This window comes from Thalassophryne amazonica, chromosome 16, assembly GCF_902500255.1.
Source record: "Thalassophryne amazonica chromosome 16, fThaAma1.1, whole genome shotgun sequence".
Classification (NCBI taxonomy): Eukaryota; Metazoa; Chordata; class Actinopteri; order Batrachoidiformes; family Batrachoididae; genus Thalassophryne; species Thalassophryne amazonica.
The window spans coordinates 36,989,333-37,004,120 of record NC_047118.1 but is presented as its reverse complement, the minus strand read 5'-3'; the positions used below and the strand labels follow the sequence as shown (position 1 = coordinate 37,004,120).

The 14,788-nt window shown below is 40.6% G+C and overlaps 1 protein-coding gene across 3 annotated transcripts; it reads right to left on the bottom strand.

Moving 5' to 3' along the window:
• Nucleotides 1–1,820: 1,820 nt before the first annotated feature.
• Nucleotides 1,821–14,416, bottom strand: LOC117528447. Of its 3 annotated transcripts, none has more exons than XM_034191073.1 (4): nt 14,249–14,416; nt 8,805–11,368; nt 2,868–2,953; nt 1,821–2,524 (listed from the first exon to the last, which is right to left on the bottom strand). In XM_034191073.1, the coding sequence occupies exons 2-4, from the start codon at nt 11,314–11,316 to the stop codon at nt 2,423–2,425; spliced, it is 2,700 nt and encodes an 899-aa protein (XP_034046964.1). In that variant the 5' UTR covers nt 11,317–11,368; nt 14,249–14,416; the 3' UTR covers nt 1,821–2,422. The 3 variants fall into 3 exon arrangements, with proteins under 3 accessions (XP_034046964.1, XP_034046966.1, XP_034046965.1); XM_034191075.1 differs by having other exon boundaries at nt 1,821–2,521; XM_034191074.1 differs by lacking the exon at nt 14,249–14,416 and having other exon boundaries at nt 8,805–11,524.
• Between the last annotated feature and the right edge of the window lie 372 nt (nt 14,417–14,788).

Below are 14,788 nucleotides of genomic sequence, written 5' to 3'. Positions count from 1 at the left end.
AGCCTGCGCTGTGCTTACCTCAGTATATTGGAATCAGGTGGGAAGCTGGTGATCTTTAGCAGAACATACTGTAGAATTCCAAAAAACAGGCGTCCTGCTCACAATGTGTGGCAGCAGCAGCAGCTTCTTCATGCTGATTAAAAGGCACCGACAGTTAAAAAGCAAAACTGTGAAACACTTCTCTGCAGATTCCTGCACAAACTTAAGTTTTGCATGACGCACGTGCATGTTTGTGGTTTGTAAGCACTTGTGATATTTTGCATTGGAACACATTGGAATGCCCTGAATGTAAAAATGAGACGCCTGGCATTTTGGACTTGCATATCCAGGTTGTTTTTGGGAAACCACTGCGAAACGTCCTAACAGCTGAACACGAGGCTGTGCTGGAGCCAATTAACGCAGGGACATCTGAGCCAGGCAGGACGGAGACAAAATCCTTGGTGCCTTGGCAGAGACAGTGAGACAGACAGATGGTGCTTAGATGGGCTAAGCTGTGTGCGTCTGTGTGCAGAGATTACAACCTGAACTCCCTCCAGTACATGTCATTGCATATTAAATGGTGAAAGTTCACCTTCTAATTTTCTTTCTAATTGACTTTGTATTTATTTATGAACCTCCATGCACAGCGTGGTCACATGTGCTCTCAAAGCAGGTTTTTTCCCCACTGATGATGCAATGGGAGTGCCTGGAGGTGCGCCACGCATGATGCACTCAAATGAAGAAAAAATGAAATGAAATTCATGCAGTGTTTTGTGTTAATTCCAGCTGAAGTTAAAGAATAATAATTTCAATTTCTTGCTTTGTTTTTTCTTTTAGCTGAACCTTCTGGGGATGCCAAAGTGGATCCAGAACAGAGCCGATTTGGGAATTGGCACAAGTTTTTTGCCATATGCCCTTCCTGACTAAGTCCAGTTCCACATGGAGAAGCATGCTCACAGGCCCTGGTGTTCCCAAATGGTCTCTGAGCCAAGTATTAATCAGGACCTAATAGTGCTTCACTTGTGAGATCAGATGAGATCAGGTGTACACAGAGCAACATGGCTGTTGCTTAGGTTGATTGAGTTAAAAAAAAAAGAAGAAAAAAGAAATATAACAACAAATCTGAAACATGAAGCATCCAAGCATTCTTATTGAAAATAAATAAATAAATGGACTGCATTTATATAGCGCTTTTATAATCTGCACCAAACGCTCAAAGCACTTTACAATTATGCCTCACATTCACTCAAACACCGATGTCAGGGTGCTGCTATACAAGGCGCCTACTACACACAACTAGGCAACTAGGGGATTAAGGACCTTGCCCAAGTTCCTTTTCCAGTCAGGCTGGGGTTTGAACCGAGGATCCTCTGGTTCAAAGCCTAACGCTTAACCACTAGACCCTCACCTCCCCAAATAAAGAAAGTCATATTTTCCTAAATGATAAAGCTTCACCCTAGTTTCAAATATGGATCACCACAGCAGAGCCCGTGTGGATCATCATGATGATTTGGCACAAATTTTACAATGGATGCCAAATCTACATTGCCAATGTGAATAGGATTCAACCACAGACCTTGTGTTGCTGACAAAGATCACAACTTTAAAATGATTGAAATCCTGAATCATTATACAAACTGCAAAAAAATGTAAGCTGATTTATCGCCTAAAAGTAGTTAGGTTTTTTTAAGATGAAAAGTAGTCACACATTTTGATTATACAATACCAGGCAAAAGTTCAAAATTTTGCCACAGTTTGCACACAATAAATATGCATAAAACATAGCACAGTAGTGTGTATAAGCATTGTTAAAAAAAAAAAAAAAAAATCTTGATTTATATCACATATAAACTGTAATTCTGTTATAATTCCTGCTCCTTTTGATTGTGGTTGTAATTGTGGTGCAAAAACTGTAAAACATGTTAAATTGCGGCAGTTGAAATGTATGAATATTTTATTTAAAAAATGCTGTTACTGTTACACAGACCTCATTTTAATAAAGAAGGAGCTCACGAAGGGGTACAGTTAGACACAATAATAATCACTGTATGTTATGACAGCATTTATGTATATTCACAACATTTTACTTTTTTAGGGGGCAGGGGGGTATTAAAAAGACCTGTTTTTTCAGTACATAAAATTAATTTTTTTTCCGTGCATCGCAAAGTAGCTCTAAGGTGCAGTTTATTATTGCATATTATTTTCTTTTACAAAGCCTGTAGTGGAAAGAAGGTTTTTGGGACTATTTAAATGAGAAACACCGTGTTGATAGAGGGAATTTGTTTTCTTTATAACCTGAATTAAACAATTGACTGTAGAAAGCATTTTTTGCTGGAACTATTTCAAAGATTTTCACCGTACTAACTCATCTTTCCACAAAACTGTGTGGTTCTGTGGCAAATCGCTACTATGAACAGCGGTAATGGTAAGAAAATATTCAGCATCACTTCTTCTCCTTTGAAGCCTGCCCATTGATCAGTCCGGTCTCCCAGCGTTGCCACAGCGGTGATCTTTGACCGGCCGCTCTGTGAACCTTTGGCTCCTGCTATGAGGCCAAAACAAACAAACAAAAAAACAAACAAACAAACAAAAAAAAAAACACAATATTGAGAAAGAGATGAGCAGGTTGTTCTAAATTTAAGATCAATTTCAACATTAATTCTAACTTTGTGATATGAATAGTATTTCTGCATAGGTCATATTATCTTCCAGTTAAGCTTTACCACACAAGTTCATCCACCAAATGATAATTACAGCAACATATTTGAGACCAAGTGCAACATACTTTAAACCATGCATCCTATTCAACAAAATGATTTGCATGATAACATTTGTTAAAACAGATGCATATATCATACAAAAACTGAGAAATAATCATGACATATTACCTGAGTCTGCTCAGATTTCAACCGGTCTTTTTTAGTGGGTGGCGGCCAAGTTCGTTCCAATTTGTGTCTTGACTGTTTTCTCCAATCTAAAGGACAGAAATCAGGAGTGCAGCGTGACAAACATTTCACCTGCAAAATCCAGTCATGGCAAAAGCCACAAATAATTGATTGTACTGTATATTTCACTGAAGAAGCTTTTTCTTTTATTTGCAACTCTCATTCCTGTCACCCATCAGGTCTCACAAAGTCAAAAATATGCTTCAGTGCTATTTTAAAAGGGCCATTTTGTATAACTTTTTTTTAAACTTCACTTTTTATATATTGGTGGGAAATCATAGTACACCTCCTGAAAGTCTCACAATTATACAGTGCATCCAGAAAGTATTCACTTTTCCCACATTTTTTCCTCAAAATTCTCCACACAATACCCCATAATGACAATGAGAAAAAGTATTTTTTGGAGATTTTTGCAAATTTATTAAAAAAAAAAAACTAAGAAATCACATGGACATAAGTATTCACAGCCTTTGCCATGAAGCTGTAAATTGAGCTCAGCTATATCCTGTTTTCCACTGATCATCCTTGAGAGTCCACCTGGGGTAAATTCAGTTGATTGCACATGATTTGGTAAGGCACACACCTGTCTACATATAAGGTTCCACAGTTGACAATGCATGTCAACACAAACACAACACAGCACAAACCAAGCATGAAGTCAATGGAATTGTCTGTAGACCTCCGAAGACAGGATTGTCTCGAGGCACTAATCTGGGGAAGGGTACAGAAACATTTCTGTTGCTTTGAAGGACCCAATGAGCACAGTGGCCTCCATCATCCATAAATGGAAGAAGTTAAGATCCACCTGGACTAGAGCTGGCCACCTGTCTAAACTGAGCGATCGGGGGAGAAGGGCCTTAGTCAGGGAGGTGACCAAGAACCCGATGGTCACTCTGTCAGAGCTCTAGCATTCCTCTATAGAGAGAGGAGAATCTTCCAGAAGGACAACCTGGAGTTTGCCAAAACGCACCTGAAGGACTCTCAGATCATGAGAAACAAAATTCTCTGGTTTGATGAGACAAAGACTGAACTCTTTGGTGTCAATGCCAGGTGTCATGTTTGGAGGAAACCAGGCACCATCCCTACAGCGAAACATGGTGGTGGCAGCATCATGCTATGGGGATGTTTTTCAGTGGCAGGAACTGAGAAACTAGTCAGGATTGAGGGAAAGATGAATACAGCAATATACAGAGACAACCTCGATGAAAACCGCTTTAAATAAAAAGTGTTCACTGAACAGCTAAAACATCCTGTATGTACACCTCTTCTGGCTCCTTCATTAAAAACTGCAGGAGTTCAGCTCACGGCTGGTTTCTTCAGTTTGTGGTGTGGCAAGTCAAGTTTGTTCATGGAAAAAGTACTGCAGAAAAAAGTATCTTTTTTTTTTTTGATTGACTTAAATAGTTTTTCTTTGGACACAATTTTTTTTTTGTTAATAAGTCTTTAAAGGATATGTTGCACAGAATTCATAACAGTTCAGATTTTGGCTATTAGAGGTCATGTGATGATGTATCTGCATTAATATGTGCACTTCTGTGAACAGTCTGTAAGCATACGCCAGTCAAAACAAACAGCTAAAGAGACTGTCGAAAACACAGTACTCGTTAGTACTTGTTTTCCGAGTGTTTCTGATAGTGTTTACATCACTCTGAGCAAATGTCCCAGCACACTGTTGAATGGAATGTGGACAAACTGCTGCTAATGCTAAGAACAGAGCCACGGATTAATTGCAAAGTTTAGGGCCCTGTCACACTTAGCACGAATGAGCACAAATGAAGCCAAATCAGCCAAACTTTGAGGCACAGTCGGGAGGGACAGACATTTAGACAGCTGTGCACGAATGCCGTATGACCACTTAGAATGTGGGTGGAACCCACCTCGACTGATTCATACACAACTGTGTGTATACCTATGATTGCGGTCCAAACATAGTTACAACACAGTATGGATACCTAGAACGCTGTCAGATTGTCGTAAAAAGAAGAGTGCATGTCGAATGCCATATGGGTGCAGTTTGATTGCCACCTGAAGTTTGTTTGAAAGGCAAGCGAGGGGAGGGGTGGGGGTCCAAGCACTGTCTTCTGCTGTGTTTGTCAAGATGTGCCATTCCTGTCATATAAACCAGGTACCTCGGATCATGGCAGTACTGTCGTGCATGTAACCACAGAGATCAGATGATATGAGCTCACGCACGCGCAGCGGGGCGACCAGATGATATGAGCTCTTGCACGATCAGCGGGGCGATCAGCTTATTCAGCCTCATGCCTTTTCTCTCTCCAGGATATTAGGTCCATGCGATTCACACGTGTGTCCTGGCAATCAGTTGATGTTTCTCATGACATACTGTCTGGACTTTGCGATTGCGTGTTACATACCCTGAAGCAGAGCAGGGCACCCCGCTGACCGGCTGGATGGTGTGTGTCACTGTAAAAAAAATTAAGATTTGGAGTGAAGTGTCATCTCCTCTCTATGGAGCACTGAACCAGGCGGTGTGCGTAATGCTTATGCAGATCCACAAGTTGGCAGAAAGGTAATTATTTGCTGAAAATAATATATTTCGGACTTTTCCAGTGTAACAAATACAACTGCATTTTCAAGCAGCCTGTAAAAACAGCATTGTGGCAGAGGTTCAGCTACATGAGAATCGGCGAGAATTTCATGTGCACGTTCACGATGGCGGTTATAACAGGATAGGATCATCCAGCGTTACAGAGAGCAGCCTCCCCACACATCTGCATCCAAATCCAACATACTCTCTCAAAAAAAATTAAAAGAGTTGGGGGTGAAGTGCATCACTTCTCCTCTCTGTATGGCACACTGAACTGTGTGGTGCGTGATGCTCGTGCACATCCATGCCCTAGTAGAAAGTCATTATCTCCTGAAAATAATGTATTCTCATCTTTTTCCAAGCGAATGAATTTTGAGTCATCACAGTCATATGGATAATCAGTGGTTTGATGATCTGGTGTTGCAACATTCATTTCTGTGTGTCTGTTTGATATTACACTGTTTCTGCATTTGCTCGGACTGACATCACCTGCCGCGAAATGCCGAGCAAAACATTTTCTGGAAATGCACCCGCTGACTCGCTGAGCGAGAGGTTTAATTAGCAGTAAAGTACGTCAGCAAACACTAATCGTGACCACGTGTGCCTTGATAGACTTACAGTCACAAATACTTTGTTGTGTTGTTGTATGGCACATTAAATAGCACGTGACATGGCCTTTAAATAATTTCTTACTGCTTTGTTAAAAGATTTTAGCTTATATATTTTATGTTGCACACGTGTTATGTAGTACATCGTAAATTTCCTGCCGGGAGTACATTTGATACGACTCCAAATAGAGTTAAATCAGCCCTATAATAGTGTTTAATCAAGTTGTTCAATTTTAATAAGAGCTGATACTAAGCTGGAATTTATTTAACTTTATTGGAAATGGTACTAATTGTTGCTCCGGCAGAGTGGTGTTTTACACAGTAATGTTTGCAGACATAATAAACAATAGAGAAATAAAAGAGAAATCAGACTTTGTTTTGTGTGTGTGTGTGTGTGTGTGTGTGTGTGTGTGTGTGTGTGTGTGTGTGTGTGTGTGTGTGTGTGTGTGTGTGTGTGTGTGTGTGTGTGTTTGTACGTATTCTCGCTCCCGGTCCTTATCCATGTCCTGTTGTGCTGTGTCCTGCATTCATGTCTGTGTTTTGTGGTTAGTGTCCTGTCCCCTGTCCGTCTCTATGGTTGATCCATTGTCTTTGTCTTCTGCATGTGTCTCTTCGGTTTATAATATTTTGTCCTCCCGGTTTAGCACTATAATCTCTGAGTTCCACTTGAGTTCTTGATTTAGTTTTTGGTTGTTTTTATAGTTTGATTATGTCTCTTCTGTGCTTTTTGTGAGTTCTTGGTGTTTTGCTTCCTTGATTTTGCACTTTGCACATTTGTCAGTTTCATTTCATTTATTTGTTTATTTGACAGGGACAATGCAATCAGACATACAGCAAGTAGTGTTTGCAACTGATGTGATGCACAAAGAGTTTATAGCTACCGAGTTTATAGCTACCGCTAATTCATAACTCTTGTCCCTGGTTGGGCCGTTCTACAATTTACATATTTAATCATTCTATAATTTACATAATTAACACCATTCCATTCAATCATTGGTCCACCTTCTCACATCTAAACTTTTATTGCATTTCCACACTTACCAACACACATCTATAATATACAAAATCTAAAAACTGAAGTTCCAGCTTTATTTTCTGTGCATATTCCTTGATTTATTTATTAATTAGTTCTTCTTGTGGTTTGTGTTTTGATTGCTTTATTCTTAGTTTTCATGTTAGTTTTACACTGTTGCACTTTGTTCTCCTCTGGGTTCTACATTTGTTTTTTGCATTATGTATTTTTTGATATGTATTTTTGTTTTGTGAATACTCTTCTTTTTGTCAGTTATGTTTTGTCATTATGTCATTTTGTCATTATTATCATTTTCTCGTTATTTGTAGTTTTTCACTCACCTTCTGATGTCTGGTCAGTTTTAGTCATTCGGTGTTCATTCAGTTGTCACATCAACTTTGACCTTACCTCCCTAATTCACAACCTGTTGTTCATTAGTTCATTTGCATTTAAGCCCTCACCTTTTCCTGTTTGTTGCCAGTTCCTTCGCTTGGTTCCCCCGTGAGTATACTACTGAGTTAATTGTCATCCTCTGTTGTTTCTTCGTGTTGTTTTTGGTATTTGATCATTTTTGCTGTGGCCCTTCCTGTTAGTCTTCTTTTTATTCTCATGATTTTTTGTTCTGACACCATGTGCACATTGTTTGTTGCTTTGGAATTGTGGTGGGTTTTGGGAAAAATAAATCACCTTGATTTGACCTTATCAGCTGCCTGATCTCTGCCCGAATAATTGGGTTCGATAAGACATTGTTAAAACATAACAGACATTAATCATGAACATTTCTCTTTTATTCTATTGTTTATTTTCCTGTGTATTCCACACTTAAAACTTTTTGTAAAGTATTATTGCGGCAAATCCTTGGCATATTTAAAAGTGAAACATCCATGAACGATAATGATAAGAAATCCATGAATATAGAACTATAATAAATATATTTTTGAGTTGAGTGGCTCTTGTATCAGTGCACCACACTCTGTTCCTGATTACTTGTTGTGTTCTTAAATGTATTATGGTTTGTTTTTAATATATTTACATAATAAAAACACTTATTTCTTTTGAGCTGATGTTACAATGTGCTTTCAAGCACTGTAGTGAAATGGCAAGTTTAGGGAGAATGCGATATTTCGTCTTATTAGTAAGTCATTTTCTTCACTTTCTCCCGGCCGTAGTTATATACACATACATAATACTGTCAGGTGTAGTTTCATTATCTTCACCTTAAGGCTCACATCATTATTTCTTTGCGGTGGCTAAATACATAGTCATAATGACAAAGTCCCCGAGTGGATCCACTGCTTTACCAGTTCTCCACATCTTCCTACAGGCTATACCACCAAAGACAACATGCACATTGCTTTCAAAAAGGCATATCAACTGTCAGAAGCCATTCACATTTACAGAATATTCTAAGTGAACCAGAAGTGCCCCTGGTTCTAGATGGAGTGCAGATAGTAGCCTTCATCTTGTCACCAGTCACTAAGCCCACTGGGACCTGCTTACGCACATCAGGTTGCCGCCGGAGTGATGTGCCCTTAACCATCGAGTTAGACACCGAGTTGTCTATAAGACTTCCTGGATAACGCTGCGTGATGCTAATGTCGAGAGGCGTTCATTAAAGTGCCCACACAGAAGGCTGAGATAGGGTTTTCTGTCAGACACTATCGGTGATAAGTAGTCAAAGCATCAAATCAGATCTAACTCTCTGTACGTACCTGCGAGAGCAGGTTTGAATGGTGATGCATCCTCCTCTTCAGCATTCCGCCAAGTCTCTCCGTACAGCTTGAACCTCTGTCTCCGCAGCTCCTCCTCTCTCTCCTTGGCCTCCCGGATGTCCTTCTCAACCTCAGGCTGCAGAGAAAGAGCTGGACGTAGCTTGAAAAATGGGTTTTGTCTCAGGATGGGAGATGATTTTCTTGTGTTTCCATCCTTCGTTTTACTTCCAGTCTTCCCAGATGTTGCAGATGCCTCGGTGCTTATAGAATCCATGCTTTTGTAAGGGCGTTGGTGTTTGTCTTGTTTTGGGTAAGGGGACAGACGCCCGGCCTTGTCCCTTGTGGCTCCAGTGGGGCTTTTTGATCTTAGGTTTTGAATGCTGGCTTCCCTGTCAGATGTTGCAGGCTGGTACAACCTGAGAGAATGAGTTCTTGGAATTGGGTGACTTGTAAGTGTAAACATCTCCAGACTGTGGGTACGCTCCAGAACTGAGGGAGAAATGGGATCTTTCAACAAGGATGTATGAGGTTTCCTGAGCCTTGTTGGACCCTGTGTGTTGTCCTGCTGGAAAGCCTCAAACGTCATTTTGGTCTCCTTTAATTGCAGAGTTTCACCTTTACTGTACCCCTTGAGGACCGTCCCTTGATTGACCAGCACCAGCTCTTGCTGAACATCTCCACTTATCTCTTTCTGCATCTTCGTCTCTGTGAAATACCTTTCACTGTGGCCTGGATCATCCTCGATGGGCAACTGATCAAGTGAGATACAGGTTCTAAAAGGTATCTCCAAAACATCAGGATTATCTGCAAGATTATAGATACCTCCAGCTCTCTGCAGGTTCTGGGTGGCTAAGGCCACCTCATGGATCTGCTTCTCCATAGAGGTCTCTGCGGCTGAGAATCGATGACAGCTGGATAGAACAGGGATTTGCGAGGAGAGTAGTTCATGGGTGTTGATTGGAGACAAATCTGCAGACACCCCACTGTCGTTTTGTTCATCATCAGAGCTGTCTGCTTCTACTCTGGAAGTCCTGTGGTGGTGTGGTTTGGCAGACAAAAGCAGTTTTGTTTCCTCACTCTTTCTTTTCTTGTCCCTAAGCAGCAAGCTTGTCTTTGGTGTTTCTTCTTCCTTCTCATCTTCATGTGATAGATCCCACCCTGTTGCTCTCAGGTGGGCTAGTTTAATCCCAGACACATCTGTGGCCATGTGCTTGGTTCTTGTCTCTTTAGTTGTCTCTTGGACTCCCTCCTGTGAGATAGAAGGATGTTGCTGTTGCTGCAACAATTGCAAGCGTTGGAGTAGTTCCTCCCCATGTTGGATATCAGTAGCAATTGTCCTGCTTCCATCACTCTGCTTTCTCTTTTTCTCCACCTCTTGCTCTTTGGATCCTCTTCGGTCATCAGATGAAGACATAGGCTGCGTTACATTTTCTCTAGAACTGTCCTTGAAGGGAAGTTGCTGGGCATCTTGAACATCACTTGTGTCACTATCCCTCCTCATCCACTCATATTTGGTTGTAATATAATTAAATGACCTCGCGTCAACACGCACTTCGTCCTCATTGATCTCCTTTTCTTGGATTTCCGGTTCCAGGGAGTGAGTTTCTACTGAGTCCTTACTGCTTTGGTTGCAGTTCTCCACTGGCTCAAGTGACTCTTTATTCATTTGGGTAAAATCATAATCACATGTTGTTAGTTGTGAGACAGACTCAGTGAGATCACAAACGTCTGGAGATTCCCCTGAAGATTCGATCATCATCTCTTGCATCACATCTTGAGGCTTTTCACTGCTGGTTGTACGGTTTGGACATTTGTCTCTCATATTATTTTCGTCAGAGTCTGATCCATCACTCAAAATGATAATATCTTCAGGTTCCTCGTCTGATTCTTCATCACTTGTTGTGCTGTCCTGCTGATCTCTTCCTGATGGATCTAAGCGTGATTCTGTCAGAATACCATCCATGGATGCTTGATCTTGATCAGATGGTGCTGTGGAGGTTTCTGATGATGATACGATGTCCAGAGGCTCGTTAGATATCTGCACTGTACTTGCTATCAGTTCCTCCCTGTCAGTCTGCTCTTCTATTAGCTCTTCCTCATGTGGCCATTCTAAGCTGTTTAGATCAGGTTTATCCGCCATGACATCAGCTGCCCCATTTGTAAAGGTCACACTGGAATCACTGACGCTTAGATCAGCTGCACCTGAGCTGTCCTCTGTTGCCAGTGGAAGAGCCCTGTGGGATACAGGAGGAGGAAGAGAAGGAGGAGGCATGAACACATCATCTATGCCCTCATCATCCATCACATTGTAGTACCTTGTGAGAGCTGCAGGGGCAGGAGGGAGGGTGTTGTCGTCGTCTTCTTGACACTTTTCAGCAAAGGTCGGCAATAAGTGACCCTCTGTCATATCTGTGTGGTCTGTCACAGGGTTGTAGTCCGGCTTCATCCTGAAGCTATCTTCATCTTCAGAGATCGGACTTTGAGAGCTAGGTATGGAAACTCTTGTTTCCATAGTAACAGTCCTTTGAATCTCTTATTTCTTTTGTATTCCTCTTTAAGAGTTCCTGCAGTTTAAGTGAAATGAGAATGTGTCATTGAGGTGACAAAATGCCTCATGAGCAGCATTTCACTTGTAATTTACTTATTAATATTAATTCCTGAGGAGCGGTGAGGTTGGTCACTATGTGGGCCCTGACCTGCCTGGCGTAATGTAGCTCCTAATGTATCTCTCAGCCTGTTTTTCTGCTTTTGTAATGTGCATTATTACCACTCCTGTGGTACTCTTGGGCTTTTTGGGGGAATTACATACCTTGATAATGAAAATGATACATTGTTTGGGCTCTGTTGTCTATGAATTAAAACCAAGTGGCCTCTGTGTACGTGTATGCGTGTGTGCATGCGTGTGCATGGCTTGGATCATGGAGAAAATGGGAACAGCTGACATTTGCTATTTGGCATACTTATGTATTTTGGGGCAAGGATGAATGCCACAAAAAACAGAAAGCAGACAGGACTAATCTTTTTGGAGAAATTAGGGATAATAGCCAACAACAGCAAACAATGGACGTTGATAATTACATTCTGGATTCACATGCCATTCCAGCAGGGGGCGATATATCATCTATATATTAAAAGCCAAGTGGCCTCTGTTTATGTGTGTGCTTGTGTGCGTGTGTGCATGCTTGCTTGTGTGTATATGTGCGTATGTGTAACTTCGATCACGGACAAACTGGGGAGAGCTGACTTTTGCTATTTCGTATGCTTATGTATTTTGGGTCAAAGATGAACACTGCCAGAATAGAATGTTGATAGAACTAATATTTTTTGGAAAAATTACAGATGTTATGTTTCAACAGTGAACAATGGAAGTTGATAATTACATTTTGGGCTCACACGCCATTCTGAATCATTATAGAAACTTTGCTTAATTTATTACCACCCCTGAAAAATGTCAGCTACCTATTGTATAACCACTACCCAATCTAGACCCCGTGGATCCCCAAGGGCAACACGCTAATCTACAATAATATTGGCTGATATAAACTGTTCACACACTTACTGGTATCGTCTTTATTTTTGCAGATATGAAAACTTATATTTTACCAAACAAATGACGCAGAAAAACACTTTGGCTTTTTGAAATGGTGTCATTACATAATTTGTTCAGTGGAGTGCACTAACACAGCATTGTTTACAATGCTGTCAAGTATGGCTAGGAGCCCCATCATCACTTAGTCACATTAGTTACAAGAGACAGAGGCAAAGTGACAAGGTGTGTTCGGCCAAAATAGACTATGCAAATGCTTAGCAATCCGATATAATGACTGCCAGTCCGAGTGACAGACTGTGTTGGCAGTGTGATGTACGCTTGTTGGTTACATGTATAGTTTTTTGTAAATAAAGTTCATGTTAAAACAACAAGCCTCAATAACATTTCTTTAGCATAACGATGTGATAAAGAAAAATGTTCAGAATCACTGACATTTTTTGTATGTATCAGCAGGTATATTGTTATCATAAACTTCTTACTATCTAATATCGGCATCCAAAAATCCGTATCGGTTAGGCTGTACTTGATCACATAATGACTGATGGTCTAGTTGTTAATTATTGAACTTCAGACCAAAGGATCCTTGGTTCAAAACCCAACCAGACCAGAAAATCACTAAGGGCCCTTGGGCATGGATCTTAATGCCCTAGTTGCTCCCGGTGTGTAGTGAATGCCTTGCATTCAATACACACCCTCACACACTGACATCAGTGTGTGAGGGCGAATGTGAGACATAATTGCAAAGCACTTTGAGCTTCTGATGCAGATGGATAGCACTGTCCATTTACCATACCGTTCCTTTCCTACAGGTACAGCAGGTTGACAAGCAAGAAGAAAAATAGAATTGATGAGACGTACTGACTTTCCATTGTGACTTTCCATAGGGCAACTATCTTAGCTATGAGAACATCATCTTTCTTGGTCAAAGCACTTTACAGTGATGCCATAACTAGGAAGGCGATGTCAAGTGCTCAATATTTATAATGCTAAACATTAGAAATATTTCTAATGATATACTGGTTAGTTTTATGGGGGAAAATTTGCATTGACACAGTGTAACTAGTACAATTCTGCACATTATTTATACCTTTAGGCACAATAACTGTATTGTCAACCTACAGACACTCTCATCATGTCACCAGTTTCCATTCAAAGAATTATGCTTTCCCACTTTCTGTCTGGTGTAATCTTAATTCCTCAGACCTGCAGTGTTTACCCACACAAACCACAGTAACTTGCTATTAGAGGTCTATGATCAGCCCTGGACTGATATTGTGCACACCAGAAAATATGGATACAGTGTGTAATACCACTGAATGCTTCACAGGCTGTGCTCTCCTTAAATACTGTCTCACCATAATCTGATTGCCTGAGCTGCAGGCTTAGATCTACCAGTCTATATATACACCTTCATTTAGGGATTTAATGCCAGCCACACTGTGGTTCAGGATTATCGGCAGAAGTAGCATCCTATATATACTAAGCTCAAGCAACAGTACATATTAATACTTCCTAATGAGCTTAGCTTGTTTATGCCACACACTTTCAAGCAACATTTTCTCCATTCTTGTTATGAACAAAGTTATTATAATTTATTTAAGAAAATGTATTATATTGCATGTAGTTTCATGACTCTATAATCCTAAAATTGGCTGTAGATGTGACTGTGGTGAATTTAGCTCCTCTGCCAGTCATGAATGTTTGCATACTGACATAATTCTTCTTCCTTTTACAGTTTGTTTACTATGGACAGGTCTCATAAGTCATAAAATATATTTCCCTGCATAAAACTTTATCTATATAGAACACAAATAGAAGAATAGAGATGCAATGGCAGATAAGTAAAAAGCAGGAAATGGAGAGAAATGATGTTAAAAAATAGGATGCAACTCACCTGCTTTTAGCTCTGCAGTTGTCGTCTGTGTCTAATAGCACAAACTGCAATGGAAATATGAAGGAACCAGCTGATGATCCACTTGATCTACTTACCACCTGCAGGAGGGGACACACCTTCTTGTCCTCTGGGTCACATGAAAGAACCACAAACAAAATCCTCTTCCTTGAAAAGCAACGCACAGAAGTGCTTGATTTTTGCACATGGTAACAACAAGTAAAGTGTGTAGGTGAAGTGTAGTCAGTCCAAACCTCATGCAACATTTTCATGCAAACAAAATGCTTCTGTTAAACGTACTGCATTTCCATCTGAAGTAGACACTCAAAGCACTTTACAGTGATGCCTCACATTCACCCATACCAACGTCAGGGTGCTGCTATGCACAGCTTGGAGGTTAAGGAACTTGTCTAAGGGAACTTAATAATTTTCCGACCTGATGGGGATTTGAAGCGAGGATCACGTGGTCTCAAGCCCACCGCTTGAACCTCTCAAGGCCATCATGCCACCACAATGGTTAGTGTTTGAAACTGAAAGTGCAGT